Here is a 17786-nt window from a genome sequence, read left to right as displayed (position 1 = left end):
CTTTGGACACTTGTATGTGTTTTGGTTGCTCCATTAAGTGGATTTGGTCTCCTGACTTGTGTGGGCTGGTTTCATCTGCAGGGTGTTCATGCTAGTACTAATTGGTGTCAGCATTGCCTGGGTCCCTATTGTGCAGTCGGCTCAGAGTGGGCAGCTCTTTGACTATATCCAGTCAATCACCAGTTACTTGGGGCCACCCATTGGTGCTGTTTTCCTGCTTGCCATTTTCTGCAAGAGAGTCAATGAGCCGGTATGTATGACCCTTATTTCCATTTTATAGATGAGGAAATCAAGGCCCAGAGTGGTTCCATGACTTGACTGAAGCCAGAATTCAAATCTGTCTTTTCAACTCCAAGTCTAGTGCTTTATCCATGACACTCAACCTTAGAAACATGGCTGCCCAGGAGACTGATTTACAGTTAACATGCCTTCTCTGTCCTTCTTTTGCAGGGTGCCTTTTGGGGGTTGATTGTGGGACTCCTGGTTGGACTGTCTCGAATGATTACAGAGTTCGCCTATGGAACAGGCAGCTGTATGGAGCCCAGCAACTGTCCTACGATAATTTGTGGTGTTCATTACCTCTACTTTGCCATTATCCTGTTTGTAGTGTCCATCATTGTCATTTTAGCTGTCTCTCTCTTGACTAAGCCCATCCCAGATGTGCATGTAAGTGTTGTCACTTTTTCAGGACTCTTCCATTGATCGTTGCCTTCTTGCTTCTTGTTTTGCTTCTATTCCACAAAGATTTGTGGAATCCATAAGAAACCCACAATCTTACTGTCGGGTCCCCAAGGAATTGCTAACCTTACTGTCAGATCCCTAAACTGTTGATGAATAACCATAGCATCAGCTTCCAGACTTGAGCTACACTTATAGTGTCAGTGGGTGGCCTGATTGGCCATGATCCTGGGCCAGCCCAGTTCTGCTTGATTTTTAAAAATATATTTTATTTATATCTTTTATTTTTACATTAACTAAATCTCCCCCCCACCATTGTATTACTCTTTCTCCCCTCCCAGAAAGCCATTCAATATATCCAATAATTTTTTAAGGAAAAAAGAAAGAGGAAGAGAGAAAAAAAATCAGCCAAACCAATCAAAATTTTAGAATATCTGACAACACATGTACTGTTATCCTCCCATATATCTTACATTTCTGCAAATGAATAGGGGATGTCCTCCCATCTCTCTTCTTTGGGGTCAGGCTTGTTCTTTGTAATTTGTCAACATTCATTTTTGATCTATTCAGCTTTTAAAGAAATGGGAAGGCATGAGTGACTTATGGACTTCATTGTTGGAGGGAGTACCTGCATGATGAGATCCCTCAACTTTTGGAGAGCTGGAGCAAGGCCCTAAACTCACTCAGCCTGATTCTTCACCCTGGCTTAATTCAGTTCAATTCACCAAATATTGATTAAATACATCTGTGTAAGGCACTGCCCTAGGCACTTGGGATGCAGAGACAAAAACTAAACAGTCCTTGTCCCTAAAAGGTTCACATTCTGCACTGGAGGTACCACATGTACATAGCTCAGTAAATACAAGGTGATTTCAGGAGACAGAAGGCATTAACAAAACACCTAAGCTCTCCAGAACACTGTGAGGTTAATGGAACAGTCTCACATCAAGCAACGCAGTCAAGAATGTCTCTGAAAAATCTCAGAATCTACAGATTCTGCCCTTAACATAAAAGTGACTCCAACCCCAGGCCACTCAGGCATGTTGCCAAACATTGGAGCAGGTCAGTTAGGTGGTGCAGTGCATAGAGTTCTTGACTTGGTGTTAGACATTTCCTAGCTCTGTGACCCTGGGGAAATTATTTAACCTCTTTTTAGCCTCAGTTGCTTTACCTGCAAAATGGTGATGATAATGGCTCCTACTTCCCAGGGTTGTTGTGAGGATCAAAGGAGATAATCTGTGTAGAGCACTTTGTAAACCTTAAAGTATTACATAAATTATTGTTATTAATATTATCTCCAGGAAAAGGCCATGCAGACACACTCTCTCTTTTCTGGCTGCTTCCCTGACAGTTAGCATACCAAAGAAGAGCCATCATAGATACTCCATGGAAATCTCTCTTTAAGGAAAATCAGCTGATGTGGTGGGTTCCCTTCTCAAACCAGTAAGGCTCTCCCTGGTCTTACTTTTGCTGTGCAAACAGTACAGATTGTTTAAAGGCAGAGGACTGGCCTACCTAGATGAACAGTCACTTTTGCAGTGTATCCTTCACCCCATCTCCTGAGCTGTCCTGGTTCCATAGCCCCAGCTCTGTTGTCTTTTCTCCCTTCACAGTGTCTGAGCCAGCTGTCTTCCCTATCTATGGTGCTGACCCCTTCTGGAACAGCAGGGCTAACATACTGAAAAAGTGAGAGACAGCTAGCAGAGAGGGCTGGCAGGGTCAGTGTCCTATGTTGTTTCATATTCCCCAGAGGTTCCTGACTGATCACTTACACCATGTCCTTCAAAGCTTCTCCACACAAAAGAACCTTATTATGATGTAACTGCTTACCTATGAGAACTGTCCAAAAGGGGACAGCTGTGGTTAGTACTCATAGTAAGTACTCATAGTAAGTAAGTCCTCATTGCATGATACTTCATTTGAGCCTCACACTGTGAGACAGGCCCAGGTACTCTTCTCCTCACTTTATAGATGAACAAACCAAGCTTCAGAGAGATGAACTGATCTGCCTACCTACTAGGTGGTTAGTTAATATTGGAGGCAGGGCTTGAACCCAGGACTTTTCTGACTCCAAGTTCAGGATTTTTTCTTTGATATCACTTGGTCTCTCAGTGAGTGACCAACAGACTGATGTATGGAATGAATGGAAAGTTATCCCTCTTCTTTTAATTGATAATTAGAAAAAATCCAAATAGACAAGTAAGCAAACACAATCAATTCATGTGTGTGTGTGTCTATATATATATATATATATGTGTGTGTGTGTATATATGTGTATGTATACACACACACACACCGTAAAAACAAAACAACCCTGAACAGTGATTGGGCTTCATTGAACTTCATTCTTTTTAAAAGGAAGGTCATACACTTTAAGTTTAGTCTGCTAATACCAACAGCCAATATTTATATAACACTTAGAGTTTTGCGAAGAACTATACAGACACTATATACATATGTGTGTGCATATATACATGCATATATGTATATCTTTATAATCTCATTTGACAACCTTGTGAGAGAGATGATCATACTATTTACATTTTACAGATGAGGAAACTGAGGCTCAATTGTGTTGCTATTTAATATTGTCTTTGTTTACACTGTTATGGTCAGTGAGTGCACCCTATACACATATACAGATATGCTTTCTTCATTTTGCATCACTTCCTACAATACTTCTGATATCTCTCTGAATTCTTCATACATGCTGTTCATTGTGTTGCAATAACGATCCATTTTATTCACATAGCACAATTGACTCAGACATCCCCCAGTGGTTGGGGATATAAGTTTACTCACAACTTTTTTTGCCATTACAAATAGTGCTGCTATGAGTACTTTTTTGTGTGGCTGCTGCTCAGTTGTTTTCAGTTGTGATACTGGAGTGGTTTGCCATTTCCTTCTCCAGCTCACTTTACAGTTGAGGAACAAACAGGGTTCAGTAACTTGCCCAGGGTCTCACAGCTAGTAAGTGTCTGTGGTTAGATCTGAACTCAGGAAGATTGAGTCTTCCTGATTTCAACCCTGGCATTTGCACCACCAAACTGCCATGAATATTTTTGTACAGATAAATAATTCCTTCCTGGCATTAATTTCCTTGGGAGTATAAATCTAGCAGTAGGATCACTGCATCAAAGTGTAAGAACAATTTTGTAACTTTTTGGGTATAATTTCTTTTCCCCCCTTTTAATTGAATCCATGATTTCATTGGCATAGGGAACTTTCATTGAGGAAATTCCACCTACCAATGCAGATGGACACCTGCTGTGTAAATGACAGTCTTAGAGAGTTGTCTATAGCTCCTAAGAGGTTAAACAACTTTCTAGAGTAACACTGGTAGTTTGTGTCAGAAATAGGACTTGAAACTGAGTCTTCTTGAGGTTATCTCTCCATCCAATGTGTCATGCTGCCTCTTCACATTGCTTCCTAAAAACAGGTGGATCGGTTCACAGGCAACAGAGAATTGGTATCCCCAACTTCCCAGTCTAAATAGCACTAAATTTCCCCCACTCCAAAAGATCTCTCCTTCCTGGGGATCTGATATATCCCTCCTGGGAATTGTAGCTAGTCCAACAGCTATGTCCTCAACTGTGCAGCCAGCTATTTGTTTTCCTTGGCTAATCTGCTTCTGCTTTTCCCATCCTGTCAGCTTTATCGCCTATGTTGGAGTCTGAGGAACAGCAAGGAAGAACGCATTGATCTGGATGCAGGTGATGAGAAGGAAGTCCCAGATGATCCTGAAGACAAGTTGGAAATAGGTGAGTTAGGACTCCAGTTCTTTTTATAGACCTCAAATTATTTCTCCCTACAGTGATAGTAAACCACACTTTCTGTGTGGTTCAGCCTGGATTGGAGTGTGGGGCCAGAATCAGAGCAGAGGTAAAACCAAAAACATGTTGCTATAGCTATGGAGTCATGGCCCTTCCCACTTCTCTTATATTTTGTTAGGAAGAGGGATCTGGATTCTAGCCCCATTGACTCCTGTATATTCTGCCACTGACTTTCTGTATATTCCTGCTAAAGTTGTTCCTCATCCATGGACCTCAGTTTTCTCCTCTGTAAAATGAGTTTGGATAATATGGTCTTTTAATGTATCAGAAAGAACCTTGGACTTGGAGTTGGAGGACTGGACTTGAACTAACTACTTTTGTGACTCCATCTTTCTGGACCTCAACTTCCTCATCTGTAAAATTAGTAGGGGGCAGGGGGGGACAGTAGATGATCCCTAAGGTTCCTTTCAATGCTGAAGCCTATGAACCTATAGTCATTCCCTTGTAGTATTCAGACAAAAGTGGTTATGAATGCCAGAGCACGGCTAGCTAGAAGGTATTCAGGAACTGTCCACGGTTCTGAAATAAGATATCTGGTTCTCCGTAGCAGGCCAGTGTATGTAGAAGCCTCCAGCAATTATTCACGATAAAAGAGCCTATTGACTGCTCTGTTTGCTTACATGGCTACTGACAAATATCATCCTCAGAATGGAGGGGAGGAATGAAGGTCACTGGTGCATAAACCATGAGCTATGTAAAGCACCTGTCCCTAGATCTTCTGAGAAGCACTAGCCACTCATTCCTGCACTATGTGTAAAATAAATTAATGAATGACAAAATTATCATTCATAATGAATTCATTTTAATCCACTTTTGAATTATTTATTTAATATTTTATTTTCCACCAATTACACATAAAACATTAATGTCCAAATTCCCTCCCTCCCTCTTCTCCCTCATTAAGAAGGAAAACAATTTGATATAGGTTATACATGTGCAGTGATGCAAAACATATTTCCATATTAGTCATGTTGTGAAAGAAAATACAGACAAAAGTCCCTCCAAGAAAAATAAAGTGAAAAAATATCCTTTGATCTGTATGCAAACTCCATCAGTTCCTTCTCTCCATGTATATAGCATTTTCATCATAAGTCCTTAGGAATTGCCCTGGATCATTGTATTGTTGAGAATAGATAACTCATTCACAGTTGATCATTGTGCAATATGGTTGTTTCTGTGTATGATGTTTTTCTGGTTCTGCTCACTTCACTTTGCATTATTTCATGTAAGTCTTTCCAGGCTTCTCTGAAACCATTCTGCTTGTCATTTTTTAATAGCTCAATAGTATTCCATTACAATCATATACAACAACTTGTTCATCCATTTCCCAATTGATGGGCATACCTGAGTTCCAATTCTTTGCCACCACAAAAAGAGCTGCTATAAATATTTTTGTTCATGTAGGTCCTTTTCCTTTTTGCTTTTATTTCTTTGGGATAATTATGAATTTTGATAGGGTTTTTGGTACCAGAAGGGACATTAAAGATCTGTTACTTCAATCCCCTCATGAATCTCAGAAAGGTCATAGATTTTAGAGTTGGGAAAGAGCTTGGAAGGGGACTTGCCTAGGATCAAACAGAAAGTAAGTAGTAGAGTCAGGATTTGAACTCAGGTCCTCTGAATCTAAATCCAGCACTGTTCCTGCCATACTATCAGAGTCTCTGGTGGAAGGAGGGACATGACTCTGTCATCATTACCATTCATAATGATATGATAGTGCTAGATATCTTTGATATTAAATGCTTCCATTCATCAAGTGTTTTGTAACTTACAAAATACTTCCACATCCATTCATTTATGTGATCTTTACAATGGCCCCATGAGGAAGGCAGGCCAATGAGTATATTGCTCATTTTCTAGATGAGAAAAAGGAGGCCCAGAGAGGGAGAGAATTTTACCTAGTTTATTAGTGAGAGATTAGAGACTAAAATCCTAGTCTCCTGATTCCTACAGCAGGACTGACTCACTCCTGTGGGCCTGACTCTGCCAGCATCCTCTCTGTAGAAGCAGAGAGTGGACAAGGAGGCCAAAAGGAGAGAATCTGATTCCTGAGGTGGCAAGATCAACACCTTATTTTCTCAATGAGATATCATTGGAAGACCAGACCCAAAGTTGAATAGCAAATTATCCCTGTTACTGTGCCTATAGACCAACCCTTTGTATCCTAGTGCATTTGTCAGGAACACCTGTATGAATTACAGTCAGATGACTCTGAGAGCCTGTCAGTCTGGGCATTTGCAGAGAATCCATCCATATATGCATGCATCCATCCTTTCAAAAGGAATTTATTAAGCATATAACATGTATCAGGCAGCAGAAATTTTACAAAGGCAAAAAAGAAAATAGTTCATGCTGTCAAGGAGCTTGCATTGTATGGGGGAGGGGGAATAATAAGAAATATAGCTAGTATTTGTATAGCACTTTAACACTTTCCATAGGCCATTTGATCCTCACAACAATCCTGTGAGATAGGTGTGTTTTATCTTTATTTTTTACACAAGAAAACTGAGGCTGAGAGAGGTTAAATGGCTTACTCAGGGTAACACAGTTAACAATATAAATACAGTCTAATTTAAGGAGCCAGAGAGGAGTGATTAGTATCACAAGGGAGCTTATAGGTGTATTTTGGAAGGAGTTCCCCTTGTTATAAATTCATCACCCTGAGGCCCCTGTATAAACTGCTCTGGGAGATCAGTGGTCTGGTTTCAGAACCACGGACAGCTTCCTTGAAGCATTCTCCAGGATTTAGGGCCATTTTTGCCAACATTTCACAAGGTAATTGAAGAAATCCTAGGCTCACAGCTTTTAACGTTGAAAGGGGCCTTTGGGACCCTCTAGTTTCGGGAAATCTCTCCAAACCTAGCCACTGTCATCTTCTCTGGCTTGGAAGGAACTTTCCGAGCTTAGACTCCATTATAATAGCCTTTGAGAGCCCAGGGTCACCTCCAGGTCCCAGTGTACTGCAGGACTAAGACATTAGTGGAAGAATAAAGAAGTCATCAGCACTAATTTCTATTGGAGAATTAGGGCTTAAAGGGCCAGCCTTGACATCAGGACAACAGAACAACCTAAGTTTAGGCCTTGCCTCTGTCTTGTGCTAGTGATGTGACCTGTGGCAAGGCACTTAATATCTCAGTGCCCTGAACACTTTTATAAGACCCTAAGTTGCAGGACAGATTGCTGATATTCATTGGTAGAGGGCGTTAACTCACTGGGGGTTCACTACATGAATGAAATCATGCTTCTGGAAATAAAGAGAAAAAGCCCTAAAACGTTTGCAAAGTTCTTTATGGCTGCAAGTGTGATGTGCGAGTGTGGTGAACTGGAGTCAAGAGAACTGGTTTCAAATCCTGCCTCTCCCTTTTATCAGCTGTGTTGCTATGGGCAAGTTGAGCCTCAGTTTCCTCATTGGCAAAATGGGAATGATAGTCTTTACTTCATGAAGTTATTGTTAGCCTAGAGTGGAAAATATGTAAAGTGCTTTGAAAGCCCTAAATCTTGGAAGAAATGTTGGCTCTCATTATTTTTGCTCGTTTCCTCATTACAGCAAGTGTAAGTATCGTTCACCCATCACTAACCCACACTGGAGCCCAAGGGTCCTGGACTAAAGACTCAGGCTCTTTCCACTCCTCTTTTCTGGCCTCCTCATGGCTGACAAGTTGGACACATTCATGAAAATATTTTGTATCATTTCCATTTCTGTAAACAAGTACAGAAGAAAGTCATCCAGCTGGCAACCAGAGGGGAAGTCGCCGTCTAAATAGAGACTCTCTCTCTTTGCTATTTTCAGGTTTCCTCACCTCTTAAGTCCCATAATTCTGTTGTGCTTCTTTCATGCAGAAGTCCCTCAGGAGAATAAGAGCTGCCTCAGGAAGACCTATGACATGTTCTGTGGACTGGACCAGCAGCAGGGGCCCAAGCTGACCAAGGAGGAGGAGGCTGCCCTCAAGATGAAGCTGACAGACACATCAGAGAAGCCTTTGTGGAGAAATGTTGTCAATATTAATGGCATCATCCTCCTGGCTGTGGCTGTCTTCTGCCATGCTTACTTTGCATAGATTCAGTTGGCCCCCTTCTGCAAACCAGGTTCCTGAAGGCCAATCTCTCATCCTTTCTCCACTACTGGATTCCATCCTGCACTGTCATGGGGGAGGGGGAGAGAGGAAGAGAGTTGTAAATTAGAACTAAGAAATGAGTGTATATATGTATAATTAGAGCATATACAAATGAAAAAAATTTCTCATTGTTAAATTATATTTCAAGCAAAATGAAGAAAGGTGTATATACTAAAGCTTCCTAAAACAATGGAGATAGACTTTATTAGTTTTCCTGGGTATGTCAGCTTTATGGAACCAACATTTATCAAGCACCTACCAATGTTCTAGGTGTGGGGAAGATGAAGATGAAGATGAAACAGTCTCTGAAGATGTCCATACCTAGAAACTACAGTTCCCATGAGATCAGCTGCATTTTGGCTTCATGTATTTTCATCATGGAAACCCTGATTTGAAAGAATGAAGTCACTAGCATTGTGGTGATCATTATGGCTGGTGAATCCTTTCCTCTAGAGATCCACTCATGGCCTCCTCTCCTTCAATTTAGGCCTTAGGAATCAGAGAAACCATGTGTGATAACTTCCAGAAGAGTTGAGATAGCTGGTGATCCCGAGACTCAGAATCCAGAGGCATAGGCTGGAGTCCTGGTTCTGCACTGACTTTCTGGGTTACCCTGAGCAAGTTCCTTTCTCCCTCTGAGCTTCAATTTCCCCATCTGTAAAATGAGGGCATTAGACTAGTGTGGTTCCAAGGACAGTCTTAACAATTAGAGCTGTCCCCAAGGGGAATGGGCTACCTTTGCAACTGGCAAGTTGCTCCTTCTTGGAGATATTCAAGCAAGGGGGAGACAACTACTCATTAGTCATATTGTTATGGAAATCCCTTTCTCATGTGGGTTGGACTAGGTGGCTTCTGAGTCCTCTTCCACCTCTCAAATTCTCTGATTTTTTGACTGGTTGGTCTTTGAGGGTTCCTTTCATTTCTAACACAAGAGGCAGTCTGGTACAAAGGAAAGAGCAGTACTTAAATCCCACATGTGGCACTGCCTGGCTACATGACCCCACTTTCTTACTTTTTGCTTTTATTTGTCCTAAATCTACCTTTTCTACTTGCCACATGTTCAGGAAGGATTGTATATCTGTTGTCCATGAAATAAAATGTTTTTGACCATTTTTAAACTCGGTTCACTGATTGCATCAGCAAAATTTGTAACAGAATTGGAGCCTTTAGTCACAGGAATCTATGCTTAGGGAAGAGTATTAAGTGTTGGAATGAGAGTCAGGAAGAGTCATGTTTGAATTCTGCCTCTGACACTTAGTAGCTGTGTGAACATAAGCAAATCACTTAACCTTAATGAATTCCAGTTTTCTCCTCTCTAAAGTGGGTATAATAATACCCCCTATGCTCCTCTGTAAGATGGAGAGGTCACAAATAGTATATGTGAATGAAGGCCAATTTAAACTGTAGGAGCTCCCCAGACATCAGGTGTATATCCTCATTTCATTAACTTTAAGCAAAAATTCCCTTGAGATCTTGTTCCCACAACATGAGGAAATAGAAGCTTTTTGACTCACCTTAGTATTCATCCCAAGTCAGAGCTTATTCCAGGCTTTAGAATGGGGAGCAGAGAAAAACAGAATTCCAGGGATCCATGGGTATATTCCTAGGATGATCTCTCAATAGGCCACCAGCTCCCTAAATGAGAAATATTCAGTGATGGCTTCCAATTCTTATAGACCTAGGCTGGCTCAGCTTGAAGAATGATGAACTGGGGAGTTTGCCCAGTGGGATATCAGTGGCTACATTGGTGGAAATGGGAAAGGAACACATTCTTCAAGGTGACTGCATACCATAGGTGCTTAATAAGTGCTTGATGTTGATTGATTTTTGGAACCACTAGGGAGAAGGTAGAATACCATTCATCTGATTCATAAATGTTTATCAAAATTCTAAATATCTGATATATTTCCCTGCAAATTTTAAAATATGAATTTCCATATAATGTCTGTGTTTGGCAAATGGGGCCAGGAAAAGACTTATTGGATCACTTCAGAATTCTCACAGGATAGTGTATTTTACAACCAATTCCTTAGGTTTTTCTGTGAATATTCTTCTATCTAGCATTCAGTTTTTACCTGTATGTGTATGAGAGGGGTGTTCCTTTCCACAGCAGCACTTGCTTTACATTAGCAACAGAGGCGAGCTCATACATAAGGTGGTGGTGGTGGTCATTGTGGAGATGTGTTTGCAACCATGACTTCCTCTGTCTCTCTCCTAAGGGGGCAGACTGGAAAAGCAACTCAGGGTACAACATCTGCATATGCCACCAGATGGCGCTCAGAGCTTGGGTTGCTTCCATTCAATTCAGCTCAGTTTTCACATGTGCAAAAGAGATAGAGTTCTCTTAGTCATGAGTTCCCCTTTTAGTCTTGTACATGCACATATAGGATTTGCCTGGGTCCTGCAGCCCTCAGTGCCTCATCCCAGACTAGTCGAAGGGTATGAAGATTCCCAGCAGTCAATCATAATTGATCACAATGGCTCAGCTCCCATCCCATTTTATAGTCTCATTTCTTTCTCAATTTCTGTGCACCAGAAAGTTTTCTAAATAGTATACAGTGTAATCCATGCTCTGAGGCACTTATCCCAACTCCTACTTGTCCTGCTGAGTTGAGTCCCTAGAGTAAGGCTACTATATCTCCTCAGGGTTCTAGGGATATACCTAGAAGGTTCAGGAGTGTTTCTTTTTAGTATTGTGATTCACAATCTCCTTACCAGTATACTTCTCTCCAAAATTATTAGTTGCAAATGAATTCAGTTTTCTATTAATTCTAGCAACGTCTTAGTTTGTTCTTCAAAATAAGTCTTCACTGATTATGTCACATTGGTGCTGGTTTTAAGTAGCTTTTAGAAAGGAGTATTTACTAAGGTGATGCAGCAGGAGCAGTTAGCACAAAACACCTCTCTTTACTAATTCTGTGATAAACTCTCCAATCTGTACATACAGAGTCCAAGGGGAAGTGTGCTCAGGCTTAGAAAGAACATGTGGAGAAAGCATAACTCACAGCACCTGGTTGCTGATCAAGTGTTCAAGACATTTTTCTCAGTTATGGTGTAACTCCTTTTCTGTGCTCCTTGTGGAGTTGTAAACACATCTCCATGCACCATATCCAAGGGCTGTTGTTTGGGGAGGAAGGGGGTGATGCTAGTAAGCTGATAGAACACCTCAAATTGTCTGGATCCTTTGAAGCTCGAACAAAGAAGGTGGAGAAAGAGACCTAGGCTGGGCTGAAAGCCAAGGCTTCTTCTTTCCCCATACCCCCTCAATGATTCCTCCTTGAGGTTTTACTGGAATGCCACAGTTGCTCTAATTTCTGGAATAATGCTGGCTCTGATATTTTATAGTAGACCCCTAGAGTGTGTCTTGGTTCCTGTGAAATGTCATTCCAGTTCCTACGACTTTTCAAATTTAATCTAACGTGTTTGATCTATTGATTGAGATTTATTCTCACCTGCTGAGGTATCCTCAGGGCATCTAATCACTTACTCTAAGTGAGCTGGGGTTGCTCGATTGATTCACACAATTTATCCCACCCTTACAATATATTGGAGTAAGTTTGACTTAATGTAAAAAAAGGGTAAGATAAATATGTAAATTAGAAATCCCAAGGAATTGACAATCCATTGCTCCCGGTATGGTCTAAAATCTCAACTTTCCAGACAATTCACAGTTTCTGGTGAAAACAAAGCCAACATCTGCTCTAAATCCTTTTGAGCATTGACATCTGGTCATTCCTAGTAAGGTGTCGCATCCCAATTCCCCAGCCATTCTCTGAGTTTGGTTGTTTTTCCAGACATGTTCAAAGACCGTTTAGGGAAAGGATAAAATCTTAAGCATTTTGGTACCCAAAATAAAAGTTACCTGGTAGCATCTGTATGGATTTTATCACCTCATCAGCTTCAGTCATGGCAACACAAAATAGAACTTTACTGATTGAATATAGGAGGGGAGAGGAAAGAGTTGAGAATGACTCCTAGGTTGGGAACCTGGCTAAGGAGGAGGATGATGGTACTCTCAATATTGCTTCAGGAACTTACTAGCTATGTGACCTTGCATAAGTCTACTACCTTCTCTGGACCTTAGTTTCCTCATCTGCAAAACAAGTGGACCAGGTTCAATAACCTTTAATCTGTTGTTTTGTAATCAATGATTGCTTTGTCGTATTCCATACTTTGCTCTCCCCTCTCCCCAAGTCTTCCCTCCTTTAGCTCAGTAAGAATGAGGTATGAGTAATCCCTCCTTCCTCATATTACCAATATGTTTGTGCCACTCTAATAGTGATATTAGGAGAAATAAGCTCCTCCTTCTTTCCTTTACATCACTAAGGTGTTCTTTCCCCTCCCCTTTTACTTGTTTACATTTTTTTCTCTGTCTGTGTCTCCCTATGCACAGAAAAAGGGATGCTAGGAAGAGGTGTAGGTTTTGGGGAAAGACAATGAATTGTTCAAGACATGTTGAGTTTGAGGTATTGTAGGGAAGGCCAAGTCGAGATGCTCAGGAAATAGTTGATGATGCAGAAGAGATGTGGGCTGGGTACATAGATTTGGAAGTCATTTGCATAGATATGGATAGAGAGGGATGTTGGGGGGAAAAACCCAGGGATTCAGGAATCCCAAACCAAAGTTCCCAGGACGAGGTTGCCTGGAATGAATTCTCGGACCCAAGCAATCTTTAAGTTTGCAAAAGTTTATTTTTACGCTTAAAAGTGAGTAAGGGTTCTTAGGGAAACTGCAACCCTAGTGGGGTGCAGGGGGAATGTTTATAAAGGGTTAAAAGGCAAAACATGTCAGTTTCAGGCTTGGGGGTGGGATTAGGGAGTGGTTTAGGGTGTGTTCAAGGAGCGGTTAGTTCTTAAAGGGACTTGCACATTTAGTATCTGCTGCACAGGCGTATTACCCAGAGTTCTCCAGGAAATAGCCCACAGTGGGGTTACTGGGGGGTGTGGTCTTTGCTGTGAAACGTCACTAAGTTCAGTGGCAGTTGGGACTAAAGGGGAATCTCTATATAGTTTCTTATCTAGGATCTTGTTAGACAAAATACTATCTCTAAGATACATGTTGGAAAGGTCAGTGAATAGTAAATATGGTTCAGTCAGTTATCAGCATCCAGAATTCAATCTATAGTTGCACATAGCTGCTTACGAAGGAAGAAGCAGGGATAAGTTGGGTCATGCTGCCCTTTAGCTAGAGAGAGACAGCCTGGGATAGAATGTTTTGGGAACAAGATGTGTTTATGAGAACTGGATGTATTTTGATATTGGGGTTCAGGCACAGGCACCCAAGCGGAGGCTGTTAGGATTTAGGGTCCAAGTGCAGACACTTCATCAGGGACACACACACAAAGAATCATGAAAGACAGACACACACACACAGAGTAAAAGAGAAACAGACAGAGAGAGACACACAAAGACACAGAGACACACAAAGAGAGAAAGAAGCTGGAGCCAGAAATTGAGGCAGGTCTAAGGGATAGAGCCTTGGGGTTCTTTGGAGGAAGGATAGGAATGATAATAAAGGAGACTTTGAAGGAGCACTCAAGTAGGGAGGAAAAGGACCAGGAGAAAGAAGGATTACAGAAACCAAGGGAGGAAGGAAGTGGTTAACTGTGTCAAACACTGCAGAGTTCAAAAATATTGAGGGTTGAGGAAAGAGCGCTGGATTTCACAATTGAGAAATTATTGACAACGTTAGTGGGAGCAATTCAGTGTAGTGGTGGGGTCAGGAGCTGGAATGCAAGATGCTGAAAAGTAAGAGATGAGGAGACTGAGGCAAGACTGTAGATAGCTTTTTCTAGGAGTTTAGTTATGTAAGAGGGGAGTGATACTTGGACAATAGCCTGAAGAGATGCAAGGGTCAAGGGAAGGTCTTTTTAGAAAGGATGAGCAATATTTGTGTATATTTGTAGGCAGCTGAGAGGTAAACAGTGGGTAAGGAGAGACTAAAGACATATCGTTGAAACCTTGAAGAAATGTAAATATACTTTAGAGAAAATCAAGGGGAAGCCAAGGACTTAGAAGTACGTAATTGTGTTGGTAAACAAAATGGGCTCTTAGCACTCAGTTCAACCAAGTGCCCTTGAAGAGTTTGGCCTTTGTTTCCTTGATTAGATTTGGGAGTCCTTGGTGACCTCCTTGTCTCAGGGGAGGGCCTAGTTTACACATGAGTTTGAATGACATGTTTGGGACATCAGAGGCTTTTAGACCACATGGGCTTAAGTCACCTCTTTGTGATGATTTTAGGTCACGTGGGTGAGTTGCATGTGTGACTCACCCTTGACCCCGAAAAAGATATAAAACCAGGGGTTGGCTTTCTATTTTTTGGAGCTCTTACGCACAGCCATGATGGCATGAGTGACTCTGGGCCAGCCCTTGTTATGAGCTCCCGGGCTGAACCTAGATGTTGGTAACTATGAATTGTATTTGGTCTGCCTGTCTATGTTTGTAAGTTGTTTGTATTAGCTCCGAAGTTCAGGGTGCTGGCTTTTTCCCCTGAACTAAGTGAATGGTATTTGTGTGCTGAATTAAAGTAAGCTTGTTAACCCCCTAATGTTGCTTTCCTTACTAAAGCAGATCAAAAGAACATGGACTTTGGCAGCATTCTTGTTGTTAGGCTTGTGTTGGTCTATCACCCGCACAAGAGCTGCTAGCTGGATTCTTGAAACAGTAATATAAAAAAATAACACTACTACATATGCTATGTTTGTGGAACATTGGGATCTAAAAGGTAAGGAAAAAACAGGGAATGGTGAAAATTTCCTAATGCAATTAACAAAAATAGCATATTTCACAAACATCTATTTATCTTTTTATACATCTGTTCTCTACAGATCAAGAAGCATGTTTACATGAACTAAAACCATGAAAAACTAGAAATTGAGCCACACTATGTAGTTCTATTATAAGTCATTCTTCTAGAGTACCATAAACACTACCCACTGTTTATGGAGATAATAAATTACACTAAAGTTATGAACGATAGGCACCAAAAGAGTAAATACTTATAATACCCAGCAGGTGGCAGCAGCAACTTCTAACATCTCTAAGATAACATTTGTACTAGGCAGAGGGCTTCCTCAGGAGATATAGAATCTCTCTGTGGGAAGAGGTTTCACAGGCTACGTAGTCCTACCTGCACTTGACCTAGAATCCCTTTTCTAACACACCTCCAGATGGTTATCCTGCTTTTCCTTGAAGATGAGAGAAGCTGAAAGTAATGACCACTTTTCTATTAATTAATTTACTTTTAGTTTTCAACATTCACTTCCACAATAATTTAAGTTCCAATTTTTCTCCCCATTTCTCCCCTTCTCCACCCTAAGATGGCATGCATTCTGATTACCTCTTTCCCCAATTTGCCCTCTCTTCTATCACTCCCCCTTCTCTTATCCCTTTCCCTTCTATTTTCCTGCAGGGCAAGATAGATTTCTATGCCCTAACCCAATGTGGCCTGACCAGGGCAGAGCCCAGTAGGACCATTGCCTTCCTGGTTCTGGACACTTTGATATCCAAAGACAACCTAATCTCTCAGTTTTTTGGTTGTCTTATTGAACTACCTCCTCCTGCTGGGCTTGTAGTCCATTAACTCTTCCTTCCCTGGACTTCCCAACTCCTCTGATCTTTTGTTTCTTAAAAACTCTTGTCTAATCATGTCTCCCTCGTCTGTTACTTGTGAAGTTAATTTTTGATCCTGCTCCTTTTTCTTCACTGCTGGACTCCCTATTAAATTGAATATAGATAAATTTTACAAGATTTAACCTAAGGTTCTAGTCTTTTGGAATAATTTTGCCTTCTGCCACTATTGTTGAGTACATCATTCCCACCTTTGTGTAAAAAAAGTCACAGATAATATCATTAAATAGCACCAGGAGCAGCAATACTCTGACCTGCCAGTTCCTTAATCTACTCAGCACCCATGACCAACTTTATTCTTCCACTCTCTATATAGAGATGACTACCACCTTGATCTTGTTCACACCTGTGAGTGATCGATTCCATTGTTTAAGAATTCTGAAATTACTTATCAGATTGGGGTCAGAAGTTATGAGGGGAACCTTCATTAATTGAGCGTCCCTGCCCCTATCGATGGATGAAATTACAAGATGTAAAGATCAGGTAACAGTCACATATGTACTCTGTAAAGGGTACTCCCTTTTCAGACTTGGGCCTGTCACATTTTCAACTTGTAAAAGGCATGGATCTTTCGGAGTTTGAGTGTATTATTTCATACCATAGAAAGGATGTGAGACCCTGAATGGCATAATCTGAATGGTCTATTTCAGATGATAAAAAGTATGAATCACTGAACAGGCCTTGCCTCAGTCAAACTGAGACCTTTTTAAAGACCTTAGCTTGAAAAGGCCAAGATTCCCCACTGCATCCTGGGTCATCTCCAGTTGTTCTGATCTATATGTGGCCACTGGACTCAGATGGCTCTGGAGGTGAAAGTAAGACTGGTGACTTTGCACAGCCCTCCCTCACTTAAATCCAATTCACTTTCATGTCATGGCATCACCTCCCTGAGGTCATGGTTCTCTTTGAGAACAAAGGACAAAAAGCAGTGGCAAAGGATATGAAACAGAAAATGGCTCATTAACAGGTTTTAAGAAAGCATAAGAAATATTTATGCTCCATTGCTCCATTTAGGAGTTTACCCAGCAATTTGATGGAACTATAAGTAACCTAGTCATTAACTGATGAAGGATCAGTTATTCTTCTGTTGACCTTTAAAAACTAGTTATCTAGCTTCACAGCCAATCACTAAAGGAATCATCCCTGGCATTTGAAGGAGTAATCTCTTAAGGTTGAGAAGACAGGCAGCTGTGGAGAAAGAGTTCAGCTCTTGTAAAGGAATTCCATTTTGGCTCTTTCCCTTGTGGTGAAGAGGGAGGGAGGAAAGAAGGAAGGGACTTCTATTTTCATGTGTAGTTGGAATTATATATGTAGATGTATGTTCAATCCTCACTTAACTGGTTAATGGAAGAATGATGTTCATGTTTGTATACTCCTCGTCTGGCACACTCCAGATATGAGAACCAGTAAATTCCTCTCTCTTCTGCCTCCTTTGTTCCTTTCTTTCACTTCCTTTTCTCTCTTATCCAAATCAGTAAAATAGAACAAAACAACATTTAGGACCCATCTCTGTCTTTTTTTACTCCTTCCAT

The 17786-nt window shown here is 41.0% G+C and overlaps 1 protein-coding gene across 5 annotated transcripts in view; it reads left to right on the top strand.

Annotated features, from left to right (window-relative positions):
- The window catches only part of SLC5A1 (solute carrier family 5 member 1), a 75659-nt gene extending 66838 nt beyond the window's left edge, over positions 1-8821 (top strand). Inside the window, exons 12-17 of one of the 5 annotated variants that reach the window (XM_036738049.1) lie at positions 82-250; positions 451-666; positions 4331-4439; positions 6611-6622; positions 7442-7449; positions 8372-8821. In XM_036738049.1, coding sequence (XP_036593944.1) covers positions 82-250; positions 451-666; positions 4331-4439; positions 6611-6622; positions 7442-7449; positions 8372-8569 — 712 coding nt within the window. In that variant the 3' untranslated portion in view covers positions 8570-8821. Of the gene's footprint in view, positions 1-81; positions 251-450; positions 667-4330; positions 4440-6610; positions 6623-7441; positions 7450-8345 lie in introns of all 5 variants that reach the window. The other 4 variants (XM_036738040.1, XM_036738030.1, XM_036738012.1 and 1 more) reach the window with 4 other exon arrangements.
- Positions 8822-17786: the final 8965 nt, after the last annotated feature.

Source organism: Trichosurus vulpecula, chromosome 1 (assembly GCF_011100635.1).
Source record: "Trichosurus vulpecula isolate mTriVul1 chromosome 1, mTriVul1.pri, whole genome shotgun sequence".
Classification (NCBI taxonomy): domain Eukaryota; kingdom Metazoa; phylum Chordata; class Mammalia; order Diprotodontia; family Phalangeridae; genus Trichosurus; species Trichosurus vulpecula.
This window is presented reverse-complemented; position numbering and strand designations above follow the sequence as displayed.